This window comes from Lissotriton vulgaris, chromosome 2_1 (assembly GCF_964263255.1).
Source record: "Lissotriton vulgaris chromosome 2_1, aLisVul1.2, whole genome shotgun sequence".
Lineage (NCBI taxonomy): Eukaryota > Metazoa > Chordata > Amphibia > Caudata > Salamandridae > Lissotriton > Lissotriton vulgaris.
In genome coordinates this window covers 721,811,777-721,836,221 of record NC_141687.1, presented here as the reverse complement: position 1 = coordinate 721,836,221, position 24,445 = coordinate 721,811,777, and the positions used below count along the sequence as shown (strand labels likewise).

General features: G+C 48.4%; 1 protein-coding gene across 2 annotated transcripts in view; it reads right to left on the bottom strand.

The window, feature by feature from the left end:
• The window catches only part of TRIM66 (tripartite motif containing 66), an 862,818-nt gene that overhangs the window by 254,788 nt on the left and 583,585 nt on the right, over positions 1 to 24,445 (bottom strand). For both annotated transcript variants that reach the window (XM_086956002.1, XM_086956003.1), the window contains exons 5-6: positions 818 to 934; positions 65 to 179 (exon numbers count right to left, since the gene is read on the bottom strand). In XM_086956002.1, the coding sequence (XP_086812128.1) occupies positions 65 to 179; positions 818 to 934 (232 nt within the window). The remainder of the gene's footprint in view (positions 1 to 64; positions 180 to 817; positions 935 to 24,445) is intronic.

Here is a 24,445-nt window from a genome sequence, read left to right as displayed (position 1 = left end):
AATGGAAGTAATGCTAAAGATCTTATTTTAGGAATGAGGCTGTTGCTCGGCCGGGTCCACTTACCTCAAGTTGTTCCAGAAGTGTGTTTGTCCGTTTATTCAGTTCATTAATGAGCACCATCTTCGCCATTTTAATCTGGTTTTCCACTTTTCGGTGGGTGTGCTTTACTTCAAACAACCTGTGCAAAGAGATCATAGCATGAAAGCAGCTTGTCACAAGATGTGTTCACGGTGGACACATGGCGCACCCTTGCTCAACTTTATCAACACCAGTGGATACTATGTGATTTTAGTAACCTGGTGTAAGCTTTCCACTTGCCAATGCTAAATTGTTCACATCAATACAATTTATTTCATCATAACTTGTGCCAACCATTCAGCCCTTTATTGGTTTACCCATTTAATATTTTCTATTTAGACTAGTTTCTTGGTGTACAAAAACGATTAAAGGCATTTTGAACGTGAGCTCACTTGAGTTCTACTTTCAGTAATGCATCAGCTTGGCAACTTTTGTCTCTCTCACACACACAAACACTCACACATTCACTCACACACTCACACACTCACACACACTCCTCATCTCCCTCACCCCTGGAGTTTAGAGCCGGGACACAGCAATGGATAGACAAATAAAGATCTGTACACAACTTTGATTCTCACCTTTATAGTGCATTATTTTATTTGTTGTCACTCTATCTCTGACGTCTGAAACTGGACTCAAAAGGTGAGTGTGCAAGGCACTGAGTGAAGGGCTTGCAATCCTCTTAGTGCATTTGTTTGGTAGTCCACACAGTGAACATAATGAATAATGACGTACCTCTCCTCTAGCTGTTTCGCCGCTGCCTGCATGCCAATTTTCTTTTCCTGAGCCTTGGATGTTATGGTCTCTAAAACATGTCTCTGGTTCTGTAACACCTCATCCAGATGTCGAAACCTTTACAAGGAAAATATGGGTTAAAACACTGGTTTTGGCTTTGCGTTTGAAAAAGCGGAATTACTCCATATATATGGTGAGTAAACACGACAAATATTTGATTGGAATTGGTAGGCTACTTGATTAGGAATGGCAATAACATACTCCATTGATTGTGTTTGGCAAATAAATCAATGAGGATTTTCAATAGATGTGGGACTGAATAATAAATCCTAGAGTCAGGGCAAATTTAAGAGAATAACTGGTTTATTTTTCACAAATCTTTGACTACAGGCATTTTAAAGCAGAGTAGCCAGATTTTTAAAACCAAGAACCGGGATATTTAACAAAAAAAGAAGCAAGACTACAATGCCATATCCACCAAGGGGCGCAGGATGAACTAAAAGAAAGCACCCACCAACGTACCAAACACAGACAAGGAGGGTCTAAAGGGAATACATTATAGACAGTTTTTACACACACTATCATAATAATTACATTGATTTCAGAAGCGGCTGGCACCTAACTCTGCACTGGAACACGCAAAAACGTGTTCACTTGACCCTCTCTAAAAACCTGTGTTGAATTTGGTGATGAGGCCAACAAACAGGAATGTCCCGACTATCCCAGGACACCCGGTCACCCTCATTTTAAGGGTTTGCTAACTATGTGTCGACGTCAAATAATCACTGACTTTGTAAAAGTTTACCAAGTGCGAATAGTGCTTGCATGAAATAAAGTGTGGAAAACAAAAAACTTTGTGGGACTTATTTACAAGAAACTGATGTATGCTGCACTAAAGCAGCCATGCACGAGTTTCCCTGCGCCTGCAAGAGAAACCCTGTGCCTCCATGAACGCGCCGTATTTACAATACAGTGCACCTTGGTGCAAGGATTGACAGATGTGTTAGAAATTCTGACGAATCTGTCGGAGCGAAACCCATTCATTGCTGGAGTTGTGTCTTAAGCCTGACACAACTTCAGCAATGTATGGGGGAGGCCTATTCTCCTTGCACTGCGTCACTTCTTACGCCTGCTCCAAGCAGGCGTAACGTTTTGACGCAGTGGCGTCCTAGAAGTGAAACCGTGAAATCTTGTAGATTTCACTGCGTTACTTCTACAAGGCTTTCTGGCATGAGAACGCCCACCCTGCAAACTTTATACCTGACGCAGGCTCGATGGGGCACAGGGGTTTATAAGGTGACGCATCTTCCTAGATGCGTCACTTTGTAAATAGGGCGCAATCTGGCACATTGTTTACGCCGCTGCTGCATTGCAAAAAGTGACACAACGGCAGTGCAAAAGTATCACAAGGGGCTTGTAAATAAGCCCCATGGAGTGCAAAATTGATTTCTTTTCAACCGAAATTACGTTACGCCAAAAATACAAAGAAATCCATGTAGTAAGTAAGACTTGCTCAGATTTCATTTACATAAACAGCATATCTCTTCAGTACCTTCAACCATTTTATTTGCAACTGAATGAATGCCACAGATTTGACCAGTAAGAGCTGAAACAAAACCAGTCAGTCTCAATAATTTCCGACCTTTGTAGCAAGTAAACTTTTTTAAACAATTATTGCATTCCATTTTATTCAACTCGGAAAACCACCTTCCACGTCATCTGCAGGATTAATGGGCAGAGTATAGATGAAAACGCTGGTCTCCTCACTATCTTATCCATTCGCAGACACAAACATCATCCTCCACAAAAACTTAAACCTCTCAAGAAACTCATGCCAAAACAAAGCAAAAGACACCTTCCTCAAACTTCTCAGCACGCTCAGCATGGTGCAACACATCAATGAACTATCTAACACCGAAGGCCACATCTTTGTCCCAGGTATATCACTCATCAACTATCCACTGCAATCCACCCATACCCTGGACTGGACCAACCCCTTGCCATCCTGATCATCCTACTACATGCCCAAACCATGTACCAAGGTCAGCCTAAGCGACAACGAACCTTCACCTTCTTTAAAAAAATCTTGATTGACAAGCAACAACATAAATGCATCTGTTGCGCCACCATCACCATTCTAACATCTGATATCAATATACTTCTCTGTAACTTCAACACATTCTTGGAAAACTACATACACTGCCATGTCCCTCTGAATGCACAAAAATGCAAACCAAAACCATCAGCACCCTGGCATTCCAAAGACCTCGCTTACAGCAAGTACCTGATTCTTTAAAATGGAAAGAATTAGAAAAATAATAGATTCCATTTAGGATATCATACTTTCACAATTGTTCTGCTCAACACACAAACCCGTTTTTACATCACACAAAGCCAAACACTATATCAACACAATCAATGAAGCATCCAACAGAAGAAGAGTGCTCTTCAAGATAATTAAGCACTGTGTCAATTCCTTCTCAAGCCCACCATTACATGTTCAACCGATAAGTGCAAGGGAATCCTTCATCCTATTCTAATAAAAATACAGTAAATCTGATAACATGGAGAGCATAAAGTCTATACCTCTCCCACCACCATCCTGCCGCGCAACACCCCTCACTGTTCATCTTTGCACTCCTTCCCACTCACAGATTTCACTGACATCCTCAACTCCTTCTAAGGCCCGAATCCGATATTCTATCCCGATCCTTCATTAGAGCCCTCTCTCAACCACAGCACTTTTTTTGGAACCCCAAGACTCGCCAAATTCTCTCACTCTTGAAGAAACCCTCCCTTGACCATGATGACTTTGCCAATTACCAGCTATCAACCACCTACTTTCATCGTCAAAATACCTGACAAGCTGCCTGCACTGAACTCCAAGAACTTATCAAGGCCAGCAACATGTTCAGACATGACTCAATGGCATGAATTAGATGGCATTAACCCATAACTCTTTACCAGCGCCAACTCAATTGGATTCACTCTCAAAACTAACCTGTCCCCAAAGAAACGCAGAGCCAAGATGACCAAGATGGAATGATACCAACTATCCCCCTAGAAAAATGTGAAACCTTCCTCAACCAACAGAATTTCAGAATTGCTGTCCAAGCCTTAATATTCTCACAGCTACCTCCCAGTAAGCACACTGGTCTCCCTGAACTGCATTCAACATGCATGAGTACACCTCATTTTTTTTTTAAAGTAATTTTTATTGTAGACACACATTACGCAGGCCAATAGTTATACACGTACAGTATCAATCAGAGTGCTGTAGTCTGGTATATCATCTTCTAGTTTACACAGCCTGCAGGCCCACATCCCGAGGGCCGGGCGGCAACAAAGTCTCAGCCCCCACACGCCTGGTTGTACTTCCGCAGGAGTATCGTCTCGGAGTTGTTTGTGTGCCTACTTTTAAGTCCTCAACTAAGTAAACATAGAACTCCCCCCCAACTCCCTCCCCGTCCCTAAGATTCTAACCCCCCCCCACCGCCCCTCCTCCCCATCCCATCATCCGCACTGGAGGCACCTGATGTGTACAGCTCAACTTGGTCTTCAGGCATTCCCTTCTATCGGTTCTCTTATCTCCTGGTCAGTGTGAAGTACTACCCCCGGCAACGCCTAGGTCCTCCCCTTCGTCCACTAATACACTGTCCCTGAGGCCCTGCACCATCACCTCCCAGGCCGTCGCCTGTTCTAACACTCGCTCATTAGTAGTTCTATGCGCCATCTGATATCTATATGTGCTATCGCAAGCCGCCCACTTCAAAAATTCGTTGTACCACCTCTTATGCGTCGGGCCCGCCCTTGCCTTCCAGTTTCTAGTAATCTCACGCTTAGCTATCAGCAAACCCATATCTATAAATTTTCTTGAGAGCTTGTTCTTGGGGGTATGCGGGAACCAATGCAGGAGGCACGCTGCCGCGTCAAAGTCAACAGTTCGGTCCGTCACCTCGTTCAAAAACTCTCCCACGGCCCGCCAATATTCCGACAGGGCCGGGCATGACCATTGCATATGCATCAGCTCAGCTCCCTCTGCCGCGCAGCGGGGGCATCTCGCGTCGGTCGCGCCAAAGTATTTCAGGATTCTCCCAGGGGTCATGTACGCCCTGTGCAGTATATAATAATGGATAATTTGAAATCTAGCGTTCCTTGTGCTATTACGCGCCCGCCGCACCAATTGTGCCCACGTCGTGTCCGGAATGGGCCTGCCCAGGTCGGTCTCCCACTTGAGTTTCAGCTTGTCGAGGGGCGGCAAATGCTCGTGGAGCATTCTGTTAAATAGGCAAGACACCGCCTTCACCGTTCCCGCCGCCATCATGGTGTATTGGCAAGCCATGGCCGTCTCCGGCTCCGCCAGTCCCAGTCCCCAGTGTTTCTGCATTGCTCTTATCACAGCCGCGTGAAGGAGGTAACCCCCTCGTGGGAGGTCAAACCGTTCCTGGAGGGCTAGGAATGGGAGGAGCTCCCCGTTTTCGAAAAGATCCCCTACCACCTGCACTCCCGCCTCCTCCCATCGCTGCAGGTGGGACCAATCTCCTCCATGGGGTAGTGCGGTTAGCATGCCCAATGGCATCTCCGGGGCGTAAGGCTGCTTAATCCCCGCCCGCTTTTGCGCCCGGTTCCAGCAGCGCCGAAATGTGTCCTGCTCGAGGGATAAGTCCTGGGCGGCAAGTTTCTGCCCCAGTGCAATGTAGGCTAGTACATGCCGTGGCGTACCCCGCAGGCGCCCTTGTTCCGGGCCCCGGTAAACCCGAGCTACCTCTTGCGTAAATATCTGCAACTGGGCAGCGAGGTAGTAGAGCTCATAATCTGGGAACGCCAAGCCCCCTTCATCTTTCGGGCGGGAGAGTGTCGCCAGCGCCACTCTGCACCTGCCCGCTCACCACAAGAAAGTAGTTAGCTGGGATCGAAGTCGGCGGTAAAAGGAGCTGGGGATCCAGATCGGGAGCGTTCGGAAGTAGTACAGCGGCCGCGGCAGGGCCACCATCTTCAACAGAGCTATCCTACCAGCTATGGACAGTGGAAGCGTGGCCCAGAAGGTCATGCTACCTTTCAGCCCCCTGACGCATCTCTCCACATTGCCCTCGAACAAAGCCGCCGCTGTGTGATAAACGTAAACTCCAAGGTAGTGGAGACAAGTTGGCTCCCAATGAAGTAGCGGTCGGTGGTCTGGGCGGGCCGCGTCCTCCCTCAATGGAAAAAGGCACGTTTTTGCCCAATTAACCTTTAATCCCGACAGGTCGCCAAATCGTCCCAGCAACTCCTCCGCACCATCAAGCTCTGCTGCGTCATTGTCAAGGAACAACAGGAGGTCATCGGCGTACAGCGAGATAAACTGTCGCCCATCTCTCGCTTGCACACCTGCGAAGTATCGCCCCTTGCGGGCTTCCGCCGCCAGCGGCTCGATCGCCAGGGCGAACAGTAATGGGGACAGGGAGCACCCCTGCCGGGTGCCTCTCTCCACTGGGTACTGCTGGGACACCAAGGAACCAACCCGCACTCTCGCCACCGCCGCTGCATAAAGCACCTTCGTCCAACGAATATAGCCTGCGCCCATCCCAAAGCGCTCCATGACTGCATATAAATAATCCCACTCTAGACTATCGAACGCTTTTTCGATGTCGACCGAGAGGGCAAGTGGAGTACCGCTCCCCTCCCGTACCTCTTCCATGAGTCGGATAAGCCTTCTAATATTAAGTGTCGTGTTCCGAGCAGGGAAAACCATTCTGGTCCTCGTGGACCAGAGTGGTCATGTGCGGCAAGAGTCTCGCCGCCAGTATAGAGCTCAAGATTTTATAGTCAGCCGTGAGCATTGAGAGGGGCCTATAAGATGCAGGGCTGCTGCCTTCTCTGCCAGGTTTCAGTAGCAGAATGACTATTGCTTCCCGCATCGTCTGGGGGAGCCGACCCGTGGTTCTCGCTTCCTTGTATACAGCTAGAAGCCGCGGTGCTAAGGCGTCCACATACTTGCTGTAGAATTCAATGGGCAAACCGTCTATACCCGGCGTCTTATTGCGGGCCATGGACTTAATAGCTCCTCTAATCTCCCCCAAGTCGATGTCTCTTCCCAAGTCCTTCGCTTGTTCGTCCTCTAAACGCGGCAGGGTGAGGCCTCCCAGGAAAGTCTCCGTCTCCTCCCCCCTGTCGCCCGGGGTACTGCTATATAGTTCCCCGTAGTATCTCTGAAAGCCGTCCACTATGGCCGATTGGGTGTAGGTCAGATTCCCCCCCTCATCGGCAATCTGCAAGATAGGGGAGCATCGTTTCGTGGGGTTAGCAAGCCACGCCAACAGAGTGCCCGATCGGTCGCCTTCCACATGAGAACGCAGCGCGTATGCCCGATGATCGTAAGCCCGTAGCCTTTCCACCTCGACCGCCACCGCTTCCCTAGCCGAGCTCACCGTCTCCTGAAGCTCCGGCCGGCACGGCCGGTCCCTCTCCGCTTCCCGCAATCTTGCATCCGCCCTCTCCAGGTCAGTCAACAACACCCTTCTCGTGCCTACATACTGTGTGATACACTGTCCCCTCATTACCACTTTAAAGGCGTCCCATTCCACCGCCCTAGAGTTCGTGGATCCCTCGTTGACGGTGAAGTATTGTGCCAACCCCTCCTCCAGTGCCGCCCCGAGTAGCGGGTCCTCCAGAGTCTCCGGCCGGAGCCTCCAGGTTGGCACCCTAGGCTTTTCCGTCATCCAGTCTAAGTGAATCAGGAGCGGATTGTGGTCCGAAACCGTTCTCGTCAGATATTCCAACCAGGCAACATGCGGCATCACTTCCCGCAAACACAATATCGCATCTAGTCTAACGTGGAGCTCGTGTAGCCCGGAGTAGAACGAGTAGTCCCGATCTGTTGGGTGCTGCGCCCTCCATGCATCAGTTAACCCCCAGCTCTCTTGCCAATCCCGTCTACCCTTGGCTATGCGGTGCACCAGGGAGTCGCTCAGGGGTGGGTGTGATCTGTCCAAATGCACTTCCGCCACGGAGTTAAAGTCCCCTCCCATGAATACCAGACCCACCAGGAAGCGCGCCAGTGTCCCCGATAGGCTTGCATAAAAGGCTAGTTGGTCTACATTCGGGGCATATACGCTGCATAGGACTATAGCTTTTCCTCGTAGTCTGCCCTCCACTACCACAAATCTCCCCTCTGGATCTACCAGCTGCCGTGTCAATTGAAAAGGTGTCCCCGCTCTCACCCATATCAGGGCGCCCCTTGCGTAGGCCGAATAAGAGGTGTGGAAAACTTGCCCCCTCCATCTCCTCTGCAACGCCACCCCTTCCTGTTTTGTAATGTGTGTCTCCTGTAAGAGCGCAATGTGAATCCCTCTTCTCAGTAGGTAGGCGTGCACTTTATGTCTGCGTTGCATCGTGTGTAGGCTCCTCACGTTCCAGGTCATGCACTTCAAAACATTCAAGTTAGCCATTGTCCCTTAAATCGGGGTTCCTCTTCCCCCTCCTGTGCATGTTCCTGCGCATGATGGTCCCTCCCCAACCCCAAACATAACCACCCAACTGTCCAGCCCCTAAGGAAACCGGGGTCGGTGTCTGCAAAAACCCCCCTTCACCAAACCCCAACTATGGTGCACCCCCTCACCCCAGAACAGGCCCCAATATCGAGATACCAGACCCCATCCAAACTCCCTTAACTCTGACCCCCCAAGTGTCTAGTTCACGGCCGCAGCCGCAAGTGCCTTAAGGGCGTGCGGAGCGAGGCCTCGCCCGAGAGGGGGCACATGTCCCAGGCCCGCTCCCATCCCCCCATTACTGAGAACAGCGCTCAGCCAGTCACCCAGCGCCCAAGCCTGGAGCTAACATACCCGCTAATCGGGTGAACCCTCTCAAAGCCCTTTCCCTTTACCCAACAGGCGTAAGTCAGATGCTCAGGATTCCTTCTGCCGTTTGCGGTGTCACCACCGGGTCTTTGGCGTCGTGAATCCCAGACAGGTCCGATTCCGAGCCCGAGGCCGATGCATGTGTCTCGGTGTCCGTGCCTCGTTTGGATTGGGAGTCCTCCACTGTTGCCATTGTGATCACTGCTTGCAGCGCCGCCTTGCGCTCAGCCTCCGTTTGCGAGGCGGTCGGTCTCTCAGCTCCGCGTCGTCGCTTGCGCAGTCTTTGCGATTTGCGCGGGCCTTCCGGTGCTCGTTCCCGCTCCTTTTCCCGCTCCTCTCGTATCTTGGCCCCATCTGTGCCCGCTTTGTAGGTTTCCCACCAGTCCCAAGCGTCTGCAGCCAGGTTGAAGAACATCGTTTTGTCGTCCACCACAATTCGAAGTCTGGCAGGGAATAACAAGGAGTACTGGATGCCCTCTGTGCGTAGCTCCTTCTTGATCGTCAGAAAGGAAGCTCGCTGCTTTTGCGTCTCGAACGTGAAGTCCGGACACAACGTGACTTTACTATTCGCGATTTGGAACGGGCCAGCGTCCCGGGCTCTTTGCAGCAGCAGGTCCCTATCTTTGTAGTGCAGCAGCTTGGCCACGATGGGTCGCGGCGGTAGGCCAGGTTTGGGTGGTCCGGATGGAACCCGGTGCGCTCTCTCTAGGGTAAAGAAGGGTGACAGGCCCTCGGGCGCTAGTACAGTTTTAAGCCAAGTGTCACAGTAGGCCACCAAGTCCGCCCCCCCTTCGCTCTCCGGAACACCTACAATTCGCACGTTGCTGCGGCGGCTCCTGTTTTCCGCATCCTCTGCTCGTCGTTCCAGTATCTGAATCCGGTCGAGAGCCTCCGTGAGTTTGCCCTCTAGAGTTTTGTGGGCAGGAGCCAGGTCTTTCAGGGCTACCTCAGTATCTTTTACTCTGTCCTTCAATTTGTCATGGGCGGCCCGAAGCAGGCCCAGCCCCGACGCCACCTGCGCGATATCATTGTGCAGCGCTTCTCTCGTTGCTGTAATGGCCTCCAGGATGCGATCTTGCAGCCGCCTCAGTTCAGGGGGCTCCCCCGTGTCGCCCTCCGCCGTTCCCGAGGTCGCCGCTTCCTCCTGCATGCCTTTTGGTTTCCCCATGGTGGCCGGTGTGTACCCCCGGGGCGCTGACCAGCACCCACCCTTGTTACAACCTCTTCAACGTTGCGCGAGCTCCCGCAAAGCAAGGTCAATCCTCACCTCCAGGGCATCCAGCCTTTGCAGCTAGCATCGCTGGGTAGGGTCCGGGCATGAGGGGATTCGTGCTTGTCACTCCGGGCTGTGGGCGGTAGGGCTGCAATGGTCGACCTTCGCCGAGTCTCAGGTTCATGCCCAGCGGCTGCCCGCTGCAATCCGAGGGCGAGGCCCACCAGCCCCCGTGGCGGGAAGCGTCCGGGGCCCCCAGCCGGTAGTCTCAGTCTCCCCCTGGTGTTCTTGCCTCCGCCGGTAGCCTTCTAAGTCTCTTGAGGCTGTCCACCGCCCCCTCTCGTCTCGCTGCTCCCCCCTGCGTGCTGATCAGCGCTGCCGCTTACCGCTTGGTCCGGGAGGGGGGAGCGTCCAGGGCACCTCTCGTCCGCTGGGCCCCAGCCGCGCCGGTCCAGCACTCGCGGCAGTTCCGCTGCTCCGGGGAGGGTGTCCGCAGGACTTCAGGGCCTCTGGGGGGGGGGGTGAAGGCGCCGCTCTCCAGGTCCCAGTCACGGCCTCACCTCTAGGCGGTAACTCCCGGTCCAAGCAGCCGGGCGCTACCAGTTCTTCTTGGCGGCCGCCATTTTGGGCGTCCTTCCGACTCGGTCCTGGTGTCTGCGAGTCGCGGCGGAGGCCGGTCCTTTCAGCGGCCTCCCACCCGCTCCGTTAGCGCCCCACCGGCTCCGGTGCCCGGCACGATTTGTTTCAGGGGTAGCGCTGGGCTCCGTACAGAAGTAGGCAGGATTATTGCGGGGAATAGGCGCGGAGCTCCGGGCTCACGCCGCCATCACCCTCGGCGTGCAAGCCACGCCCCCATGAGTACACCTCATAAAGGGTAGATGAAATTGAACCATTATCTTGATAGAACACCCCATCTCGCCTTTCATGTCTGCATGATCTTCAAATCTAGTTGCATCATCTCGAAGGGCAGTATGAAGAGTTCTCCCGCCTATCTGGCCAACCAACTAACCATCTCTGGTGGATCATGACACACCCCGAGCAAGTACACCACTAGACTGAAGATTAAAAAGCATAACAAAGAAGAAAATAGGAAACATCCATTCAATCTATGCATCCAAGATCTGAATCTCCTTAACCATCAGAATTACCCTACCCTCCTCCATCAGAAGAAAGTCGAAGATTCTCCTCTTCAAAAATTTCGCCTAAATACCTTACTGACTGCTGTAGCCCACACTTAACTTTATAAATGATCTTGGATTGCATCCATAGCCAATGTACAGCAAAAAGTACCTTACTCCAAGTTTCATCAAGTTTAACATTTTATGAAGCACACAGCTTATCTGCTACTAAAAAACATACTATAGCCTAAAATGCTGATTAAAAATTACGAACAGGGAATGTTTTCCCAAATGCATTGACAAAGACACAATCAATATGTAAAAATAATTCTCTACTTTCCTCATAGTAGGATAATTTACCACACTCCCTTTTGCAATCTACACTTCATTACTCACAGAGTCCTGCCATGTGGTCCCTTGTATACTAATCGTCCTACAATATAGTAAACATGTGTAATACCCTACAGCCTGGCTCACCGTGCTCCCACAAGCATGCCCAATTAAGGAAATGCCTGTACCTTTACAGCAATGCACATTCATTTGAATCTTCCTATGAGTACTAAAGTTTGCGTATATTGTGATGGTAATTCTTTTCCAGATAGACTGCAACACGCTTTGTTTGTTCTACCAGTAACCTCGTATGAAGTTTCTATCCCCTGTACAGATGAATAAGGGTATACGTAATTGTATTAAACGCACAAAAGGTGATGGAGGAATGCTTGCAATGAGTCTGGCCACTGGTAATAGCTCGGGATAGCAAGCCAACTCATCATTCTTTTGCTTACCAGGCAAATCACGTCTTAAACCTGCTCTATTGGGTACAGTGGTGTGTTACCGTTACAACGGAACTTTTACAACGTAATGCTGTTACAACGCAGCTATTACATCGCAAATACCATTACAATGCATGCCATTACAACGCATGGCATTACATAGCAGATGGTATTACAACGCATACCATTACATCGTAAGTATTGGTAAGTATATAATTTTTTTTTTTTTTTTATTTAATATGTTATTATTGATTTAATTATTATTAATTATAAAAAAATATTTATTTCGTTTTTAAATATTATAAATTAAATATATTAATTTAAGTATTTTTTAAAATAAGTATGAGTATAGGAGTATATGTTTTGGGGTACTGATGTATATGTTTTGGGGTGTTTGGGTATTTTTAGGTTTTAGGGCAGTGTTTGGGTTTTGGGGTACAGGGGTGTTTTTAGGTTTTAGGGCAGGGTTTGGGTTTTGGGGTACAGGGGTGTTTTTAGGTTTTAGGGTAGGGTTTGGGTTTTGGGGTACAGGGGTGTTTTTAGGTTTTAGGGTAGGGTTTGGGTTTTGGGGTACAGGGGTGTTTTTAGGTTTTAGGGTAGGGTTTGGGTTTTGGGGTACAGGGGTGTTTTTAGGTTTTAGGGCAGGGTTTGGGTTTTGGGGTACAGGGGTGTTTTTAGGTTTTAGGGTAGGGTTTGGGTTTTGGGGTACAGGGGTGTTTTTAGGTTTTAGGGCAGGGTTTGGGTTTTGGGGTACAGGGGTGTTTTTAGGTTTTAGGGTAGGGTTTGGGTTTTGGGGTACAGGGGTGTTTTTAGGTTTTAGGGCAGTGTTTGGGTTTTGGGGTACAGGGGTGTTTTTAGGTTTTAGGGCAGGGTTTGGGTTTTGGGGTACAGGGGTGTTTTTAGGTTTTAGGGCAGTGTTTGGGTTTTGGGGTACAGGGGTGTTTTTAGGTTTTAGGGCAGGGTTTGGGTTTTGGGGTACAGGGGTGTTTTTAGGTTTTAGGGCAGTGTTTGGGTTTTGGGGTACAGGGGTGTTTTTAGGTTTTAGGGTAGGGTTTGGGTTTTGGGGTACAGGGGTGTTTTTAGGTTTTAGGGCAGGGTTTGGGTTTTGGGGTACAGGGGTGTTTTTAGGTTTTAGGGCAGGGTTTGGGTTTTGGGGTACAGGGGTGTTTTTAGGTTTTAGGGCAGTGTTTGGGTTTTGGGGTACAGGGGTATTACGACTTTATATAAATTAAATTAATTAAATTAATTTTATTTAATTTAATTCAATTAATAACAATATTTACAATTATTAATTTAATTGTATTAATAAACGATTATAATTAAATTATATTATTTAAAAAAGTTTAATTAATTAAATTCTTTTAATTTTATTAATTATAATTATATTATGTATTATTTATAACTTAATTAAATTATAATTATATTTATTGTAATTAATTACATTATATTATTTTCTATTTATAAATTTTTTATATATCATTAATTATATTATTTTAAATTACTATAATTAAATTAATTACTGTTTTAATAATGTTATATTATTTTTATTATTTTAAATTAATTTAATTAACTTTATTACATTTTTTAAAAAAAAGATATACTTACCAATACTTACGATGTAATGGTATGCGTTGTAATACCATCTGCTATGTAATGCCATGCGTTGTAATGGCATGCATTGTAATGGTATTTGCGATGTAAAAATCGCGTTGTAACGGAACGCGTTGTAAAACATCGCGTTGTACTGACACCAATCCGGTACAGTACGGCTGAACTGCCCGATAGACATTGGTTAAACTTATTGCATGCATCCTTCCATCTCCTTTTGTATTTTAAAATAAGTAATTCTTGACCACTTTTACAGCCACATGCATCAAGTGATTTAGGAATCGCAAACGGTGCGAATCGCAAAATTAGTCCGTTTGCGATTCCCAAATCACTATTTGGGATGCATCAATCCAAAACTCCAAGAAATCGCTAATTTTTGCGATTTCGGAAAATGCGATTGCATTTAAGGAATCGCAATTTGCGATTCCTTAAATGCAATGCATGACACCCAAAAAGAATTGCGAAATCGCAATTAGGAGGAAAAAATTACCATGAGGTTGGACCTCATAGTAATTTGCGAATTATCTACAAAATGCAATTTTGTGCATTTTTTTAACTGTCATGTTGTGCACACACATGCCCTTAGGGCATGTATGTGCACAACATATGTGCATAGATTGATTTCAGGGGTGCAACAGGGTGTCCTTTGGACACCCCTGCACCCTTGAAATCGCAATCTCAATTTGCGATTAGCTAATTGCGAATCGCAAATTGAGATTGTCTTCCCATTCATTACTATGGGCCTTTTGGCCCATATGAATCAATGGGAAGCGATTCCTTAATTGCGATTTGCAAATTGTGAATCGCAATTAAGGAAAAATAAGGAATCGCTAAAAATTATGCGATTTTTTGAAGCATTGCCGTTTGCGATTCCTTAATTGCGATTCCTTAATTTTCGCAATTAAGGAATCGCAAACGGCACCAATGATGCTTGTACCTGTCTGTGTTTTTGTTCACTTTAAAATTGTCATTGGAATATTTGTCGATGGTATCTAACTTCCTCAGAGCAGTGGCAAGGCTTAAGGAGCATTTGAATTAGCTCAAGGAAAGACTAATCAATGACTGACAAATCCTCTGTTAGAATGATGACATTTTGTAAAGACTATCACTGAATTATGTACTTTTTAAATTATTCATTATTTGTTTGAATTGTCTGTTTCAATGCTGTTACGTGAATGAAATAAATCATTTTGATTAGACTGTAACGTTTATGGTAATTTTGTGTTATAGTGTTATATGGTGGTGATCTGTTATTGCACAAAATACATTTAAAAAAAAAAAAAATGTTAAAACCTTTATTTATCAAATGCACAATACACAGCGTCTGCCTACAACCCCTTCGGGCCGGCCGCTATGACAAGAGAGCAAAGTATCCACCACATTACACTGCGGAAAAGGCCGTATATCGCTTCATTACGGTGTAGTGGCATTAAACATCATATAAAGGATACTGAAGGTTCAATTTTTGTAATTTTGTCGAAGTCGAACAAACAACAAAAAACAAACACATGGTAAAGCAATGGCAAGTTCACGGGAGGGGAGGAAAAGCGGGAAATCAGTATATAAGAATGGAAGCAGGTCTACTAGGGGAGGGAAACAATGAAAGGAGTGTTAAGAATGGACGCTGATTAAGGGAACGTCAATTATGGGGAGGAGGGAATGGTGTCAGTGTAATCAAGTGGCGGGGTACAAATGTCACCACGGTATTCGTTCCATTGCACCCAGATTCTACCCCATTTCCTAGGACGACCCCGAGCCTCATAAACCGTCTTCTCGCGAAACATGCACCAATCCATGTTATCTTTTCAGGCACTGAGTCCAGGCGGTCTGTGGGAGCCCCAGAGCTGCGCTATGTCCCTCTTGGCAACCATGTTGCCCAGGGTGATCCAAAAGGTCTGAGCGGCCGTACAATCCGTAGGCTCCCATACATTAAGCAGGCAGCGCCTAGCCTCAGGAAGGAGGGGGACCCCAGTAACACGCCCCATCACATCATGGATCCTAGACCAGAAAGCAGAAATAACCGGGCATTCCCACAAAATATGAAGAAAAGTACCATTCATACCACAGCCACGCCTACACAATCCCTCAGTTGCGAGCCCCATTCGTACCAGACGCATACCAGTCACATAGACTCGATGGAGGACCTTCAATTGCACAAAACGGAGCCGAGCCGGAATAGCAACCTTCTTAGGGGAGGAAATTGCCATTTGCCAGTCTTCGTCGTCCAATTCGAGACCGTCTGCCACCCAGGAGGCCCGAAGCTTCACCAGAAGGTCAGCCCTAGTGTTAATGAGTTTTTTATAAATTAAGGAAATCGTACTATCCGGGACATGGCCGTCAAGAATACGATCTTCCAGCGGGGACGACTGGGGGATTTCCGTCCCGGGGGGAAAAGCAGAGAGCAGGGCGTACCGCACCTGAAGGTAACGAAAATACTCCTTGTCAACCAGTTGATACTCTACCTTCAGGGCCTCAAAGGATTTTACTGTTCCTCTGGCCCAAAGATCCTCCACCTTGCTAATACCAATCATATCCCATCTATCAAACTCTTTCGCCCGCCACAGGCTACCCAGGCGTTCAGAATCATACAGCGGGGTCATGCGCGTCAATCTATCACCCCAACCTGTAGCCACAGTCGCATCCTTCCAGGCACGTACGGCACACTTCGTGGGACCAGTCAAGAGCCGGAGTGGTGACTTCGAATATAAGTCTCTATTGAAGTTGCCGCCCGGCAACAGGAGTTTATCCATAGCGAAAGCGGGAGCGGGTCCTGGAGAATACGTCACATGGTTAATTGCACTTAATTGTGAGGCCCAGTAATAATGTCTGATGTCAGGCAGAGCAATACGGCCATCGTACCAGGGGAGCGTGAGTTTTGATAGAGAGATACGGGCTCGTCCGTCCCAAATCAGAAGCCTCTGAAGGCCTTCAACCTCGCGGAAATAGCGAGCGGGAACAGGATCGAAAAAGTTCTGTAAGGCATATAAAAACCGGGGGAGGGACATCATTTTAAAAAGTGCCGCTCGTCCCAATGGAGACAAGGGCAAATCACGCCACCTTCGTACATCCTGCTTGAGGCGACGAAGAGGAGCGTAAAGATTACGATCATAGCGCACGGAGGAGTCCATGGAAATAAAAATTCCCAAATATTTAAAGCCATCCTCTGCCACCTGGATCGGGAACCTACGAGGCAGCGGAGGCAACACCCCCGCTATAACATAGACACACGACTTGGTCCAGTTAATAACAAGCCCGGAGTTCTTACCAAAGGAGGTGAGAACATCGAAGAGCACGTTTAGAGATTTCTGAGGTGAGGTGAAATAGAGAAGGATATCGTCAGCATAGAGTGAGACGCGATCCTCCAGATCCGGTGTCCACCGGATCCCTTTAATCGAAGGCTCCCAGCGAAGCCATGCTGCAAGGGGTTCCAATGCCAATGCGAAGAGAAGTGGGGAGAGCGGGCACCCCCGACGGGTGCCACGTCCCAATGGAAATGAATCAGAGCCTATGCCGTAAACCACGACTTGGGCTAACGGTTGTTCCTATAGGAGCCGCACCCATGCAATGAAGCTAGGACCAAAACCAAACTTGGAAAGGGCCGCCCACAAATATGGCCACTCAATGGTGTCGAAGGCCATTGTAGCATCCAGGGAGGCCACTACTGCAGGCTCAGTGAGAGCCTCAGCTCTCGCGAGAACGCTGTGGAGTCTACGGAGATTAAGAGCTGTGTTTCGATGGGGATTGAAACCGGACTGATCCGGATGGATCAAGTCGCAGATCACAGACAATAGACGATTAGCCAGGACTTTGGCCAGAATTTTGGGCTCAGCGTTGAGCAACGAGATGGGGCGATAAGAGGTGCATCGGTCACGGGGCTTGCCATCCTTGTAGATGACCACTATAGTAGCCAAGCGCTGTTTGGATGGAAGGACGCCCGCCACGAATGCATCAAGAAACATAGTGCGCAAATGGGCAGCCATTTTGTCCGGTCGGAGTTTATAGAGCTCGATAGGCAAACCATTGGGCCCCATCGCAAGGACCTAATGGCAGGAGCGATCTCGTCCACTGTGATAGGAGTCTCCAGAGCTAATCTATCCTCCTCCGAGACACAAGGTAGTGCAATGTCGCGCAAAAGTAAACAGGAGTCAGCCTCATCACGGTCACTCACTGATCTGTACACCATTCGGAAATGATCCACAAAACATTCAACGATCTCCCCCGGATCAGTCACACATTCATCATTCTCACGGGTGATAACGGGCACCACACGGTTCAGTCTCTCAGCCTTGTCCAGCCACGCCAGGAGTTTACTAGCCTTATCACCCACATCGTAAAGACGGCCTACCTGATTCATACGCATCACCTTAGCAGCATCAGTCACCAGGGCTCTATAATCTGCCTGCTTCAGTTCTAAGGAGTGTAAAAGTGCAGGTGTATCATCTCCACCCAACCCACTTTCGAGCGTAGTTATTTCGGCCTCAAGGGCCGACACAGCCTCCCTCCTAGCCTTCCTATCAGCTGCAATAAGGGACAACGCGGAACCCCGTATAACGGTTTTAAAGGCCTCCCACAAGGTCGTAGAGGAAGCGACCGAACCCACATTCTCATCAAAATAACAATCGATCGCCTTAACCAAATTCGAGCGAAGCTGAGGATTCCTAAAGTGCCAGGGGGGAACAGGAGGAACTCTTCTTCCGGAAAAGCCTCCCACCGAAACCTCGAGTAACAAGGGGGAATGGTCAGAGATACCCCTAGGGAGATGCCGGATTTCACGCACCAAGGAGGAGTTAGCAGTTAGCATCAAAAAATAATCAATCCTTGAGAGGCTGCCATGAGCACCAGAGTGAAAAGTGTACTGAGTTTGTGAGGGGTGCAACATCCGCCAGACATCCACCAACCCGAAGGTTTCAGTCAAGTCAGTCAGCCACATCTGGGACAACGGCAGAACTCTAGGGGGCAGCCGGTCACACTCGCCCGACATTACCGAATTGAAATCCCCACCTATGATCAGGAGACCATCTGGAAGCCCTAGAAGAGTCCTACCAAGGTCAGCATAAGTGGTAGCCTGCAGTCCCGGGGGAACATAAACAGCAACAATTACAATCATCCTCCCCTCCCATCTCCCCGAGACAGCAGCATATCGACCCCGATCATCGAGGGTGACATCATCTATTTCAAGAGCCAAGGAGGATTTCACCATTATACCAACCCCTCGGGAACCGGATGTAAATCCAGCGTGAGCTACAAGTCGATAACCTCGGCGGTCAAGAGCTTTACAAGCATTGCCTATCAAGTGGGTTTCCTGGAGTAAAACAACATCAGGGGAATGACGTCTGATAAATTGCAGCACAATACCACGTTTGATCCTGTCTCCCAAACCATTAACGTTCCAAGATAGCACTTTCATGTCACCCCCCCATTCCAGTAAGACTCCCGAACCACCCCCTCCCAGAGCCTCAGAGCAAGGATACATGCAAGCGATACAGTACCATGTGAAAAAGAAAACATAGAACACAAAACACAACCAAGACCCCCACCTCCCACCCCCCAACCAAGAACCCGTTACAACACCTCCCACCCTGCACCCCTGCTGACTGATAAGCCACCCCAAACTGCAGTGTGCCTGTCGCCCCTTCCGGAATCTACACGAAGAACCCCTGAGGAGGAAGGGAGAGACTACCCCAACCCGCCCCACCCCTGGGCCTAAAGGTGAAAGCATATAAAAATACTCTGCAAAAAGTTACAACCCAAAATCGGACCTCAGGACCCAAAGTCATTCCTGCGCCGTTGCGCCTTCGTCCGCGCCTCCGGGCCCTCCGCTCTCGGCATCATCCTTTGGCAATGAGTCCAGCCAGTCACTGACACTGTCCGGTTGATCGAAGAAGAAAGCACGTTCCCTGTACTCGATACGTAGGCGAGCGGGGAACAGCATCGCATATTTAAGTCCCAAGTCTCTCAGGCGACGTTTCACTCCCAGGAATCCGGATCGTTGCCGCTGCACTTGAGGAGTAAAGTCAGGGTAGATAGAAATGGAGCTGTTCTCAAACTTCAGCGGGCCGTGCTTGCGAGAGGCCTGAAGAATGGCGTCCCTGTCCCGAAAGTGAAATAGCCTAGCAATAATAGGCCTCGGGGGAGCCCCCGGCTTGACCTGTCCACCCGGGAAGCGGTACGCACGCTCAACCGCAAAGAACTTACTAAGGCCTGCGGGAGCAAGTTTGGCAACAATTAAATCCTCGACCAGTAAATCGATCGAGGCAGCACCACTATCCTCCGGTACCCCGACCAGGCGGATGTTGTTCCGTCGGGCCCTGTTATCGTACTCCTCCATACGTCTGGCCAGTAAATCATGCGACGACCGTAGATTCCCGATCTCCGACTGCGCTTCCGCCATGTCTGTCACCAGACTGGTAGCTTTAAGGTCCAGTGCCTTGACCCTCTCGTTAGTTTTAGCCAAGTCGACTCGAATAAGGGTAACATCAACCGCCACCGTGTCTATTTTGGACACGATGGCCTCATATTGCTGACCCATATCTGCCTTGAGTCCTGTAATGGCGGCCAGTAGGTCTTGAAGGGACACCTCCGATGTGGCTGTCATGTCCGTCCTCAGGTCCTCAATACTGCGGCTGGCAGCGCTGGGGGATCCTCTTGGCTGAGTATAACGATCTATCACGTTAGACTGGACCGATCCTCCACGATTGGTGACTTTCCTCCGCTTCTCCAGCTCGGGTTTCATCGCCATGTTGGAATCAGCACCCCGTTGGGTCTTCCCGGGTGCGATAAAATGGCAGCGACCCTCCGGACTCCGAAATTCACAGTCTCACAAAACTCACAGACCGCTGATCCGGGGCTGTGATGAAGACGTACAGCTGGGTAGACCACCAAAGCCAGGAGTGCAGATTAGGTCCCAGGCGGTCAGTTCAAGGATGGAAGAGAAACCGAAAGTGAAAGTGACACACCACCGGTTGGGCAGATGCCAGGCGACCGTTGTTGTTGAATTACTGTTCGGCCATCCAAAGCAGCAGAGTCCCCGGCCCCGTCCGGAGCTAGGCCAGAAAACATAGGACGACGTAGATATGGTTCCCGAAGTCCGATCTCGGCCCCCAAAAGTGCAGCAGCAGGATCAGCAAGAGTAGCACTTCAAAAGCCCATCAAAGTAACCAGGATTTCGGAAGGATAGATCAATAAGGGCAGCGCAGGTCTCGGGAGCTCTCTGCTCACGCGACCATCTTGGATGCGCGCGTAGCTCCTCCCCACAAAATACATTTTTAAAGAAGATTTTTTAGTAAAATATTGTTAGACCTGACAGCCTTAGGATGGTCTTACACCTACTTTTTGCCTCCGCCCCTCCATTTTTATGACCTTATATTTTCTGGCATTAGGACTCTGCTAACCAGTGCTAAAGTCCTTCTGCTCCCCTAAACATGGTAATATTGGTTCATCCCCAGTTGGCATGTTTAATTTACTTAAAAGTCCCCAGTAATATGGTAGACCTGGTACCAGGGCCTGTAGATTAATTGCTACTAGTGGGCCTGCAGCGCTGATTGTGCCACCTACTTAGGCTGCCTTTTAATCATATCTCAAGCCAGCCACTGCAGAGTCTGTGTTTGAAGTTTACACTGCCATGTCGACCTGGCCAAGCAACCCTTTTGCCAGGCACTAACCTTTCCTTTTCATACATATAGTTCACCCCTAAGGTAGGCCCTTAATAACCTACAGGGAATGGTGCGGTGGATTTAAAAGGCAAGCCATGTACTTTTAAGTTTTAAATGTCTTGGTAGTGGAAAAACTCCCAAAAGTCGTTTTCACTATTGCAAGGCCTATCTCTCCCATAGGATAACATTGGGATGACCTCATTATATTTTGTAAGCGTAATGTCCAATTGGGAAGAGATAAGACCTCCAAGACTGGTGTCTCTGGAATCACAATTTAAAATCACAACTTATGGCAAAGCCAGATTTTAAATTGCAATTCTGAAAATGCCACTTTTAGAAAGTTGGCATTTTCTTACTTTAGCCCTTTGGTGCCTGCTGCCTGTCTCTGTTCAGTCTGGGTGGGTGACAGCTGGGCTTTGTTTATTTTCCCATAGACAGCCACACACAATGAGAGCTTAGGTGTGACTTGATGGGAGGAGCTGGAACCAGCCTGACTTACACCTGAACAGGCTATGTCATGGCCCCACTCAAAGAGCTCCATGCCCCCCTGTAGTGAGCATGGAGCCAGGAGAGGAAGGGAGGACCTCTGTGCACTTCAAAGCTCTGTCTTCGAAGTCTCGTCCACTTCAAAGCCCAACCGAGTATAAGCACTGGACCTCTGACACCATGACCTCAGTAGACTTTCTGGACCTGTGACCACTCTGCCAGGAAGAACTGCTGTGCTGCTGGAAGAACTGCCACTCTGCTGGACTGCTGTTTGGTATATTTCTGCATTGCTGTGTTGTTCTGCTGCTCCCTCTTCCCTGCGTGAGAAGGACTTGACCTGCATCACTTGATCCCATAATTACTCCAAGGGTTGGCCTCCTGATCTGAAGTCTCACGGACATAAAAGTCTTCCAACCATCCTGCTCCAACACCTGGACTCTGCAATCTGTCAGTCTACCCTGACAAGTGGTGCAACCCCAGTCCTGGACCCTTGGAAGTGGGCCTAAGGTGTTTGTTCCAGTTGAACCAATACATCCTCTGCTGTGAGAGCAGAATCGAAGCATCACCACTGTTGCGGGACCAGAACCACTGCATTGTCTTCTGAACCACTGCATCGCTGTGGAGGAGATCGATGCATCACCTCCACTGCGTGGAGAAACCCAGCACATCGCCTCTGGAACAGTCGCAATTTGGAACAGGGGCATCATCCTTTGGAACAGATGCATTGCCGCAGTTGCATGAAAAAAATCATCACATCTCCTCTGATGCAGGAATGACACCGATGCATAACTTGGCTGCATCCTGCGCCTTCACCGATACAACCAGAATTAGGGTACTTTTGTTCAGCGGGACTCACTGGGTCCCTGTATCCGGCCTGCACTCCATCATGGTCAGCCTGATCTTTTCACTTTGTCACTGTCCAGCGTGATCAAATATCCCAAGTAAGCTCTAATAAAAACCGGGTCTCTAGTTGGCAGAGCTTTGCACCCTGTCCAAGTAGGGACCACAATCTGAATCAGGGTAAATCTGATACACAACCTAATTTACCTCAGGAAGGCCTGTGAGCCTGGGGATGGGCCATCAGGATGCAAATGTCACACCCCAGCTCCCTTTGTGGGTGACTGTGTCGAGGGAACGCACTAAGCCCAGCTGTCACCCAACCCGGACGTGTATTTAGAGACAGGCAGAGGCACAGAATGGTTAAAGTAAGAAAATGCCAACTTTCTAAAAGTGAAATTTTCATACGTACAATTTAAAATCTGATTTCACCATGAGTTGTGATTTTAAATTGTGAGTCTTGAGATACCAAACTCCAAATCTCTATATTTTTCCCAATTGGAAATTACACTAAAAAGATGTTTTAAGGCAATCCCAATGCTACCTATGGGAGAGATAGGCCTTATAGTAATGTGAAACAAATTTAGCAGGGCATGTAAAACTCCGAAGTGCAACTCCTATCTTTTAAATACAGTGCACCCTGCCCACAGGGCTGCCTAGGTCCTACCTTATGGGTGACTTACATGTAATAAAAGAAAAGGTTTGGGTAGGGCCGGACTAGGAACCCAAAGCAGCCCTTGCAATTTTGTCAGACTGGACCCCATACCGGGTGGAGGGGGACGGAGTGAAGCACAGCTGCTTAACAAAACAAACTATCTCCCAGCACTGCTGTTTTTGTTACTGGGGGCCAATATTTCAGTATTGCTGCAAAACCTACCCCCAGTAACAAAAGTGGCCCCATTGCTCCAAAACCGGCCCCCACCCTTCCAGCCTCCTGGGAAAATGCTGCTCTGTGCCAAGCTATCAGAGGGTGAGAAAAAATTAATTTAGGGTTTGCCTGACCCTTACCCCGACTATGATTGTGGTTGCTGGTTGACTAATGTCCCCACCCCAATCAAACAACAGCTCAATTTCTGACAATTATGTTATATTAGACTGATTTTCTAAATGATATCAGGCAACACTGGTAAGAACCGAATCGTATACATTGGCTCCGGGACTGGAGAAAGCCAAATGTTTAGTGTGATTTGAGTTGAATGAGGCATGCATTCAATTTTTCAAATACCCATGATATCTATAGGGGCAAATAATGAAGCTAAAACCAAGAGGTGTGACCTGAATTTACAACCAATAAATCTATATTCTACTTCTAAGCATGATCTGTATTGCATAACCAATTAAAAGTTAAATAACCATATCGGGCATAGCTATCACCAGTGAAGCGGTGCAGTGGTACCAGTTCCAGGTGCTGTGAGGGGCCCATGTCGCCCCAATTAGTATCTGTTTTGCTGTTTTAGTGTTCCTAGGTTACATGGCGACCTTCTTATGCCACTGAAAAGTACCCAATCATTATTAAAACATAACGTCTACTTTTTAATAAAAATCCTAGCTGCCACTTAAATGTCAGCTGACTTTTGCTAGCAGGTGCAGAGTCTATGCTGTGTAGTGAGAATTAGGCCTGGGTGGTAAATTCCGTTCCGCTTGCGGAATTCGTGTAAATTTGGTAATTTCGAGTTCCAAGGAGATTGCGGAATTGCCAAAAATTCCATGTTCTGCGTCTCCGCAGAATTTTTAGCTTGTTCGCGCTTTCAAAATGCGTGTTCGCGAGATATTTCTTTCGCAAACAGCGTTTGCGAACAGGAAAAAAGCATTGCGAACATGCGGAACAAGCAATTCTGCATGTTCGCTGAACTTTTGCATGCTCGCAGAGATTTTTTACCGTTTCGCAGAGCTTTGCATAGCGTGACTACGCAAATTCCGCCCATGAAAGGAAAGGAAAATACGATTTATTGAAGAAGCAGGTTCAATGACTGCCTTAACACCACCGCAAAACTGCAACCTTCCAACTGTTAAATTCTATATATTATGCCTCACACTGTTCTGTTCTTGTGCCACTACTTGCATCTCATTCTAATATTTGCTCTCTCTTGCTTTCACCACTCGCAT